General features: G+C 42.3%; 1 protein-coding gene and 1 long non-coding RNA gene across 3 annotated transcripts; both read right to left on the reverse strand.

Annotated features, from left to right (window-relative positions):
• Positions 1 to 427: 427 nt before the first annotated feature.
• On the reverse strand, positions 428 to 5,906 carry LOC144060011 (uncharacterized). 2 transcript variants are annotated; one of them, XM_077579092.1, is made up of 3 exons: positions 4,252 to 5,906; positions 3,341 to 4,108; positions 428 to 1,846 (listed from the first exon to the last, which is right to left on the reverse strand). In XM_077579092.1, exons 2-3 carry the CDS (start codon positions 3,954 to 3,956, stop codon positions 1,809 to 1,811), a joined length of 654 nt encoding a protein of 217 aa, XP_077435218.1. In that variant the 5' UTR covers positions 3,957 to 4,108; positions 4,252 to 5,906; the 3' UTR covers positions 428 to 1,808. The 2 variants fall into 2 exon arrangements, with proteins under 2 accessions (XP_077435218.1, XP_077435217.1); XM_077579091.1 differs by having other exon boundaries at positions 3,341 to 5,906.
• Positions 5,907 to 5,954: 48 nt separating this feature from the next.
• Positions 5,955 to 10,254, reverse strand: LOC144060618 (uncharacterized). The gene is made up of 3 exons (XR_013295957.1): positions 9,024 to 10,254; positions 8,836 to 8,931; positions 5,955 to 6,299 (listed from the first exon to the last, which is right to left on the reverse strand). It is a non-coding gene; the product is annotated as an uncharacterized LOC144060618 (long non-coding RNA).
• Positions 10,255 to 10,506: the final 252 nt, after the last annotated feature.

Raw genomic sequence — 10,506 nt, forward strand, 5'->3', positions numbered from 1 at the left:
CCTGTAGCTTGCACGAGACCTCAAAATTGGCTACTTTCTGCTCCATCTGTTTTGAAAACATTTTGATTGTGGGTAATCTTGCCTAGTAAAAATCAAGTAAGCTACATTGGCACATTACCCAAGGATCTTTTCTTTTTGAGATCGACTGTCGCCATGTGACCTTACAGCAGGTCTGTTGAACACATTTTTCGAAGCAGACGTCAACTGTTCCAGCAGGATGTGATGCATCTAATTGTATTTACAAATGCGAGATCCAGACTTAGACACGATAAACACACCTGCCTCGCATGTTTGCGCTGAGTGTTAATCAATAAACGAGCCCGATGCAAAATAGAAACGCCAGTTCTTCACAGTAAGAGAATTTGACTCATGGTGGTCTCCAAAATATTCTTCCTGACAGTGGATTTGAAATAAACCAATCAAAATGCATTGTGTGAACTTTAAGCTTTAATTGAAGACGTTTCATCCAAAATATGACAAAGTGCACCGTTGCAGTCAAATGAGTGATTTGGAGTTTTCCACCGAGAGATTCTTTGCTTTGCAAGGTCTTCACATGCTCCCTGTTTGTTAACTTTTGTCAAACGTACGACAAACGACATCAAAAGTTTAAAAAAATTAATAAAATAAAGTTCAACAATTTAGCGTTTCCCAAAATCCCAACTACTTCCAAACAAAATGGCTGACTTCCTGTTGTCTTTTTCACGTATCGTGTTCTGACTTACATGTCCACTAAGTTTTGTGCTGATAGGTCCAACTTGAGTTGGGGTGCCATTTTTTTTTTCTAACTTTCCAGGGGCACTACTGAATTATTTATTGATTTATTTTTTTTTCATGTGGAGCATATGTACAATTTCCTCACTGGAGCTTGTTAAAGAGTGAGCCCTGGAATTTGGCCAAAATGGCTGCTTCAGACTAAAGTGACAAACAGTTACATTTCAGTCATTGCTTCTTGACGTCTTTTCGTGTGTCCTGTTATGATGGACATGTCCAACCAATTATTGTGTTTATTAATGAAACAGATATCAGGGATCACCCCCCCCCACCCCCAAATTTCCCAATGGATGCATAAAATACAAACTTTTACAAAAATTGAAGAGTTTTCGGGCATGTTGGCAGCAGGATTTATCATCTATAAATATAATTTAGAATATCAAGTAAAATGTTGGACGGGTTAACCTGGGGCTACACGAATTTCTGAGCCCCTCAGCCCCAGCGAGGCGCCATTCCTGGTTGATGATTCGCCATTTGAAAAACAGCAATTCCCAAAGGGCCTTCGTACTTCCTAGCAATAATCAATTGCTCGCACGAGTTATTTTGAGCGTTAAATTAGCAATAATTAAAGAGTTCAATAAATAAATAAATAAATAAATAAATAAATAAGGCGCGCAATAAACAAAAGTGTCAACAAGCTTCCGTAGTGGCGTCATCTGGATCTCGCCGTCATCTCATTTACATGATCAAGACTCTTTTCTCACACACGAAGACTCGTGGAATAAAAAAAAAGCAACACTCGAGCGCTGGATGCGAAGGCCCTGAAAGTCGTTCAGTCTCATGCCAGTGTGCCCCCCTCTCGCTCCGGCGCTCTCTGCGATGTGACAAGTGGCATCCATTGGGGCAAACAATGCCCACGCGCGCCCTTCCGTCCCTCCGAGGCCTCGCTGGCAAAGCCGCTCAATGACCAGTCAACAATAAATTACAATCTTAAAAGCCCGAGGCGCGTGCGAGCCAGTGAGATGTCTGCAGATGTCGAGGAGAGAGAGAGAGCAAGACGGAGATCTCCGCATTCGGGGGTGCCCCAGGGCCCTCAACTAATCCCACTTTATCCACGAGAGACGAGCTGTCAGATCTGCGGACACAAAAGCGGGACAAACACGGCAGTTTTGATACGTTTCAATGACTGTTTAACGAGTTCTATATGGAGGCACACTTACTACTCAATGGCCACGTAAAGAGACTTGAGAGCAGATTTTTTAAAGTAGGGTTAAAAAAAAAAAGAAGGAAAAGATTGGATATAATCTGGAGTACTAATAGCCAAAAGGAACACACCTGGGATTGGAAGTGTGCAGCTCACACGACTTGAAATGACATTTCCATTTCATAGTAATAACTTTTCTTTCCATTCAATGTTTTAATTCATGTTAGACATGTTTTGTTTTGTAAACACCAAGATAACTAGTCCTAACTCAAACTACATCATGATCACTACTTGTTACTGTACTGAAGTACGAGAGATTTCAGGTGGGCCTATCGCCACTTGACTTGAGCACATATTTTCCTGCCGACTTTTGAAAACATGTCGCCAGTTTCTTCGTCAAAATACACTTGATACCATAAAGAGAAACGTGACTAAGATATTGATTGGTTGACATCTTGAAGACTTATGAGGCTTGTTTTGGAAGTTATCATTAGCACTGTTTGTTTATCAGTTCACAATATCAACAATATCTCACTGCGACAAAAGAAGAGGGAAACTATTTTGTGTTTAAAAAAAGTTATGACAATTTGTACTTTTGCAATTGAGTACATTTCAGTCTGTACTTTAAACTAGTTGAATCGGTACTTCCACTTTTACCCATATATGTTGCACATAAATATTCTTCTTGTGACTTTAACAGGTAGATTAGGTCCAGTAAACCCACTCTGAAGGCGCCTCGAGGCAATTTATCAACGCCATTGCATAAATTAGTCATCTATTTCTATTTTTAAGTCTTTTTAAATTCAAGTAGCACAGTTTGATTACATTTGCTAACTCTGCCTAAAAAAAACCATCAGAAATGCACTAAAGTACAAAAATGAATGTATAATGTTTAAGAGCTGTTTTGATAACTTGGCACAACTCACTTGGGGGGGGGGGGGGCTATAATTTCCCTCATATTAAATTGCATAGTTAGAATTTAAATAAACAAAACATTGGACACACGATAGTTTACCAATTGTTATTTCTTTAGTCAAATGAATAACAGAAAACGATAAATTAACAACTGAAAACAACATTGTAATGTGTTGACTTTTAGATTAGACGGACATGGATGGGGAAAATCTTGCTACGCCAAATCTATTGCGTCATCATCGACGTCCTTCCTCCTGATTTTCTTCGTCTTTTTATGTCGTTTTGAGTCATCGGCAGAGGTTGAAAATATGGCACCGAGCCCATTTTGACAAAGAGGAGTGGCCTACATACAAGATCTGTTTTAAAAAAAGACAGTGAAAATACCTAATAAATGAATAAATAAAATGTACTTAAGTCGAGATGTCAGGGCCGTCGTAAAGCGAGGACCCTCTCCTCTGTGTCAAAACGGCATCCTTGTCATTTTGAAGGCAGATTTGCAGGTTCGCTTACCACTCGTGTTCCAAATGGCGTTGGTCTGATTCTTGTATCCGTTCTTCATGCACTCGTCCACGTAGGACTTGGGGTCGCACCCGGACATGAGGATCTCCCTGAGGAGGGCGATGTAGGCGATGGCCAGCCGCAGCGTGTCGATCTTGGACAGCCGCTTCTCGTACGGGAAGGTGGGCACGTGACAGCGCAGCTCCTCGAAGGCCGAGTTGATGCTCAGCATCCGTTTCCGCTCGCGGATGTTGGCGGCGTGCCTCTGCACCTTGTACGGCTGCTGGCACGCCTGCTGCTGGCACGCCTGCTGCTGGCACGCCTGCAGCCGGCGCGCGCGCTGCCGCTTGGCCGCCTCCGACGACTCGTCCGCGGGGAAGCCGTCCGCCTCCTCGTCCCCGGGGGACTGCGCCTCAAAGTCGGCGAAGGTGAGCTGGGCCTCCGGGAAAACCGACTGGCAGCCCAGAGACGACCACGGCGACAATTGGCCGCTCGCCGCCGCCGCGTTGCTGCAGTCCAGCAACAAAGTGTCCAGCTGCGTCTGGAACTGCAAGTTCTGCTCCATCTGACCCCAGAAGGCGAAGTCTGGCGAGCCATCTTGGTCCAAATCGAACAGAACGTCGTCCATCGCTCAAGATTTGATGTTCGAGCAGGTGGAAGAGCACGCAGGAGGCCGCCGCGCTCGTGGGGGACCGAGTGACGTTGTGCGTGGAAATTGCGCACGTTAAATACTTGCAGGGCCTCCATGTTGTCTGAAAGGAGCCCTCTTGAGAACTCTCACTAAATAACAATTACAAAAGGATCGGTTGATCTCCAAACGACAAAAAGAAGGGGGGAAACACGTGTCCAATTATAAGACCCCCACCCCAACCACCCCGAAGCCCTCCTCCAAGTAGTCCCGCTAATATTGACAAAACACTCACCATTTAGTGATAGTGGAGGACTTGCGACGCTCATTGTGCGGCGCAGCAGGCCCACGCTGGGCCTGTGCATGAATGGGGAACGTTTGGATCTATTTAAACTCAGCGGACTACTGTCAAAAACACACCAAAGCCCTTAAAAAAAAACGTGTTTCAAATCTCATTTCATGACAAGAGGGGGCGTGTTTGCATTCATTTTAGCACGCGCGATTCGAAATGAAAATGAGTTTGAACAAAAACAAATAAATAATTAAATAATCAAAATATACTATATAGGTGGCACTAACAAAAAAATGTGCACTGAGGTGCTAGTTACTTCATTTAAGATACATTGAGCTATATCAAATGAAGCTTTTGTTAATTGCATTTTCGCTACTAATTTTATTTTATGAAATACCCTGTTGCGTATTTACGCACAAACACCCCTAAATGGATTACAGTTTTATAACTCGTTCCACACGAATTACACAACGATGGTGATTTGTCCACAATTTGTATAATGTAAAAAAAATAATTAAGAAATGTGGATTAAAAAGTAATCCAGCGTGGGTGTTTGCAAACACGTGCGTTCTATTTTTTTTCCCAAATCCTCCACAATGCTCATTTGCGGCAAATCCTTAAAAAAAAAAAAGAAGAAAAAAAAAAGAAGCAGGACAGAAGGGGCTTTTCCCTCGGAAGCAGCTGATTCTAAAACAAAGACAGGTGACGCTTGTGACAAAAAAAAAAGAAGTAATTTTAAACTATTTACACATTTTTCAGTTCATTTAAGTCATAGATGTGGAAAAAGTGCTGCAATTTAAATAAAATAAAAAAAAAGGGGATAAAAGCACGTGAGTGCAATCAATGCAACGCCTGCAATGGTTTGATGACGGGACAATCTAAACATGAACCCATCGTTATATCAGCATTCTTGTCATTTTTTTTTCTCCTGCAGGGAAAAATGTAGCCTACAAGCCTCGCCAAACAAACACGCACGTGTTTGTTTTGAAGTCGTTCCCGACAATTAAGTGATGGTAATTTACAGCAAACGTCGTGCTTTACCTCTAACGTCAACAGCATTACGCAGGAATGCAACATGAGCTCAATTGGATTTGAATGTGCCTAATGAAGGAGCTGCAGGGCGGCTGTGTTTTCAGTCAATTACACCAACTTTATGGTCATTTGAGAGGCGGACTGCAGCCACAAAGCATATAAAAACATAAAAAGAAAAAAATTGTACTCATAGAAGCCACGCTTCATAAAAACATATGGAATGGCAATTAATAGAATGTAAAGCCTTAAATCCTTTTTGCCTCATTTTAATGGCCATTGGGCTCTGCCTTCTGCTGTGCACGCCTTGGCCACCTGGGGGCAGTATAATACAAATCGCTGGCTATGTTCCGCAAAAATACCTGCAATAGCTGAAATTTGCAAAGTAGTCAGCTTTATATTTTTTCTTACTGTAAAACCTCTCACCAGACACTTTATACACTTTTCTAAACAGGCGTGACCATTTTGTCACATTTCTTTCTTGTCTAAGTACTCTTAATGTTCAAACCTTCATAGATTTGAAAAAAAAAAAAAAACTACAACTAGTTGAATATTTTTGGTCATTATGTTTAACAAATCTGCGATTGGCTGGCAACCAGTTCAGGGTGTACCCCGCCTACTGCCCGAAGCCAGCTGGGATAGGCTCCAGCACCCCCCCCCCCCCCCAAAAAAAAAAACATTGTGAAGAAAAGCGGTTAAGAAAATGGATGGATGGAAGTTTAACAAATCCATCCTAAGAACTCAATTAACTCCATCAATTTGAACTGCGGTTCAGTTTCGGTACCTCGTTAATGAAACAAGTGATGACGACAGACGCAGCCAGACCCGACGACTCTGCCCGGACCCCCACCTAAGCTCCCCCCCTTGTCAGCACCTTCTGGCCGCTCTCTGCCAAAGACGGCTCACCCCCAGCTGACGCTCAACGCGTTGGTCCTGTCACAGGCAGCCTGGCCTCATTGTTTCAAGTCTCACAATTCATCCGCTCGGGAGGCTCGTTGTTGTGCAATCAACGCCGTCGCATGCTTGTCAAGAGAGAAAGAAAAAAAGAAAAAAAGATTGGGTGCTGTCATGGTGCGAAAATTCAAATCAGCACTAGACGGTGGAGTATGGACAAGCAAACTGTCACACATTCTCACTTAGAGAAAAAACAATTGATTGATGACATCACACGCCACAAGTAGATTTGGTTTCAGATTTTTTTCGACATGGCGTCAAGGCTGAAGCGCTCCGAAGTAGACATCAGTCAGGTTTCCATTCAATTGTTTCGATTTTTGAAGCGGATTGACTGAAAACGCGCCAAACGGTGACTTGTGCCCGTTTCCATCTGTTCTTCTTTTGCGAATATTGAGAGGGGACTCCGCCGCTGTAGGCGGCGCTATACACAATAGAGATGTGATCCACCAGTCGTTTAAAAGAAGAAGAAGAAGAACAGGAAGCGACTGCGCCGTCCAATGACGTCGTATGAGTTTGCTTTTGTAATTCTTGATCAAGCGTCGCGTTTTTTTGCTGTTTTCCATCTAAAATTGCATTAACATTCACTTCTTTAATTCATTCCAAAAAGATTTCTGTTTTGTTGTCCCCCCCAAACATACCTTACTTTATCGTCTGGCAAACGTACGTGTGACGTCATATCCGGTCAAAATGTGTGACGTGTATCTGGTCTTGTCAGCGTTTAATCGCAAAACTTTTTTTCCGTAGCCCAAATTTGCATTTTCCTTTTTTTACATACACTTCAAAATTCACCTCATCTAAGTGTACATTTTTTGTGTGCAACTTTTAGGCCATTTTTTTCCCCGAATTTCTAGCATTTCCATTCAGCTTTGTTTTTGTATTTCTGGAAATTTTGGGATAAAAATGAGTGGATGGAAAGTAAAGCCATCTCGTGTCTCTGAACTTTCCCATTAAAATATCCAAACCCTTTCGTTTGCCTTTGAAGAAATGCGACCGCGAGAACGGGATCGATGTTGACGTCACAAAACGTCAAAAGCAAAAGCAACAACACACCAGCAGTGTTCGTTCTTTGATGAGATTTTGATCAAATTCCAAACTCGACCCTCATGGCCACTCAACCGCATTGCACGTCTTTATAGATCATTTGCAAATTGCTGACATTAGTCTCAGTTTTCTTGAGTGACTAAGAAGTCTCAGCAAAGTCTTGTGGCGCAATCCAGACTCGTGTTTGTTTGTGTCCGAGGTGGATAAGCATCGCGCTTGCAGAGGCCTCCGGGATCCGTCTTGGCGGCTGAGCGCAATCTTTTGGCCGCTTTGATCCGCACTCGGCCGTTCGAGCGTCACGCCACATTGACGCGATAGCTCACAGCGCAAGCTAGCCTTGACCACGCGGCAGATTGGGCTTCAGATAGGCCCGGCGTTCACCTTCATTATTAGCCTCGCAACCGCGTACGCGCCGTCTGAGCTGAGCCGGAACCCGTTCGCTACACAAGCAATCAACGGCGGCGCTGCCGCAGCTTTTGGTTGACGGTGATCAAAATGAAGCAGCGGCGTTTTCATTTCAGGCGGCGAGTCTGCTAAAGGCATCAAGAAGGTAAAGTGGGCCCAATGCAAAGCGGCCCTCCAGGGGGCGCCGGCTCTCGCTCGCAGGGCTTGCAAAAAAAAAAAAAAAGAGCCCCGAGCGGGATGGCCTGCGGCCTCCGCTTTGATAAAAGGACATTGAGAACGTGAAGAACAGGCGGAAGGCAGATCATGTGACTTCCGCTGTGTCCTTTGAACTCCACACTCCACAGTAGCAGAAAGTATGAAAGGGAAGCAAAGTTCTGGCGCTGTCAACGCCGTTCTGTGCGGTTCAAAAACCGCAACTTTTTGACAAAGTACCAACAGCAGTGGTACGCGACCTCACGGGTGGAAGAATTCCACTTTTTTGTCTCATTCGCATCCAATCAGAAAAAGTCGCATTTTTGCTATCCCGGAAGTAGCGCCACTTCCTGCTTTGGTGTCTAAGAATCATGGGAAATGCAGTCCTGCTGTTGTGTTGGCGGGTGGTCCGAGCTAACGCAAGAGTCACTGGACATCCAAATGTGTTTTAGCTTCCCCAGTTGAGATTGTTTTACTTTTGAATTTTGAAAAAAGTAAATAAACAATCACATTTTGACTGGATCGGTACTTTAACTTCAAATTCATAAGAAAATAATATATTTGTATTTATTTTTTTTTTTACTGTTTTCTTGAAATTTATTGTTCATGAATTTAAATTTATTTTCGTACATACAGGATATGAAAGACTTGAATTATTGCACTTTAAGATAATTCCAAATCTTTTTAATTTATATTTACAATTATTGAATTAGAATTCAGAACATTTTTAATCCTTGCTGATGTCAATGTTACTTTCTTTAATAAACGAAATAATTTAACCAGTTATTACCTTCGCAAAATAATTTTTTTGTGGATTTAAAAAAATAATTTCCTCAATATTTAAGAAGAATTGATGCTCCATTAATTAATCAATAAGGTGAATCGAATCGGGAAAAAAAATCGAAATTGAATCGAACTGGACACTTGTGAATTAAAATGGAAGAAATTCGAATGGATCGCATTTACCTTCAAGTTGATTCATTTCAGCGATGCGGAGCAACCGGAACGTTGACCATTGGATGGATTTTGCCGTGAAGCCTGCAGGCATCTTTTATGAGGACGCTGAAAGCAGATGGAAATGTCCTCAAAGTCAGACTCTGATTCCTTAGAAGAAAACACTCCACACACGCGGCCGGACGGAATCTTTCTTTCACCAAATGTGTCTTAGGTCACCGCCGAGACTCCTCAAGGCCAGCTGCTATCTTGATCATGGTCTCATCTCTCTTTGTCCGCTGACCCGCTTGTCTCGGTCATCAACGTGCTTCAGAGTAGACGGTTGAAAAGGAAAAAAAACAACCACAGCCTGTTCATCCTTTCTTCTTTTTTTTTTTTTTTTTTTTGAAGGTGGACCGCTTTCATTTAGGACACTCTCGATGACCTTCCGCTTTCACACGGGATGGGATCATGGACGCCAAATGTCCAAATAGAAGTTTTCCATCAGGTTGAAGTGAGGATTGAGCAGACGCAGACAGAGGCAGCAAATGCTTTGTCGAGAGACGAACCTTCGATACAAAAGACAGAATGCAAACACGGAGCGTCATCAACATCCTCAATGCTTAACTGGAGGATTATCTGATAATCCAATCATCTCTTTTCTCCTCCTTGGATGAATGCGTCCATTCTGATGACAGATGTTGAACGATGGGATGCACAACTGACAACGTGGGGATTCGTTTTCATACACAAGGTATTCAAAAGCGGATCTCATAACATCAATATTTTGCCCAAGATGTGGATAAACTAAACTTAATGTTAAACCTTAGACTTGTTTTTTGTATTTTTGAAGAATGCAAGTCACCAATAATGAAAAGGCCTTTTACAGTATGTGCAAAAAAATTGGCCAGTCGATCTGGAATTTTTTTTTTGTAAAGGTGTGCCCAAAAAAAAAATCGATTCTCATTTAGTACGATTCAGAATCGATTCTAAATGTCCCAAAATCGATTTTATTTCAATTATCTTCCCTTTGTTTGTGTGTGCCATTATTGGGAGCGCTGTTCATGTTGTACCCGATTTGGCCACTTAGGGGCAGTGTGGTTCCACGCAGTCTGATACACTGTTAAATTGTAGCCACATTAGAGAGTAGAAGGAAACATTCCCAATCAAGTTATTGCAATAAAAGTTGTTTTTTTGCAGCGTGGAGCCATTCTTTTGAGTGATAAAAGTGCCGCGAGTAGCGCGCTAGTTAGCATTAGCGAGTCAGACTGGAGTAGACCATTATGATTCCTTGAACATTTATAAATGAAAGCAAAAATCATTGTCAATCAAATCATTTTGAATCAAAAAAAGCTACTTTTAACACTTAGCATTATTTGTTAAAAAACATTTCTTTCACTTCAAATGGGTCAGCAGTATCCAAAGCACTAAACAGAACTTTTGCATTGGTTCTCAAGAAAATGAGGCGGCCATTGAAGGTAAATATCGAGGTTGGCAAAGTACTCAATTAGACAATAAGCTGTCCTGCTTGAACCTCTTTTTTTTTTCATCTTAAAATGATTTATGAACTTCCTGTTTCATGAAATATCGACATCAGCGTGGACTGCGTGATTGTTTCTCAACCGGGCCAAGGATGTGTTTCTTATTAGCCCGCGATCAAAGACACAAGGAAACAAACGCTTGGGTTGCATTACAGCAAAACCA

The sequence above is a fragment of the Vanacampus margaritifer genome, chromosome 11, assembly GCF_051991255.1.
Source record: "Vanacampus margaritifer isolate UIUO_Vmar chromosome 11, RoL_Vmar_1.0, whole genome shotgun sequence".
Taxonomy (NCBI): Eukaryota; Metazoa; Chordata; class Actinopteri; order Syngnathiformes; family Syngnathidae; genus Vanacampus; species Vanacampus margaritifer.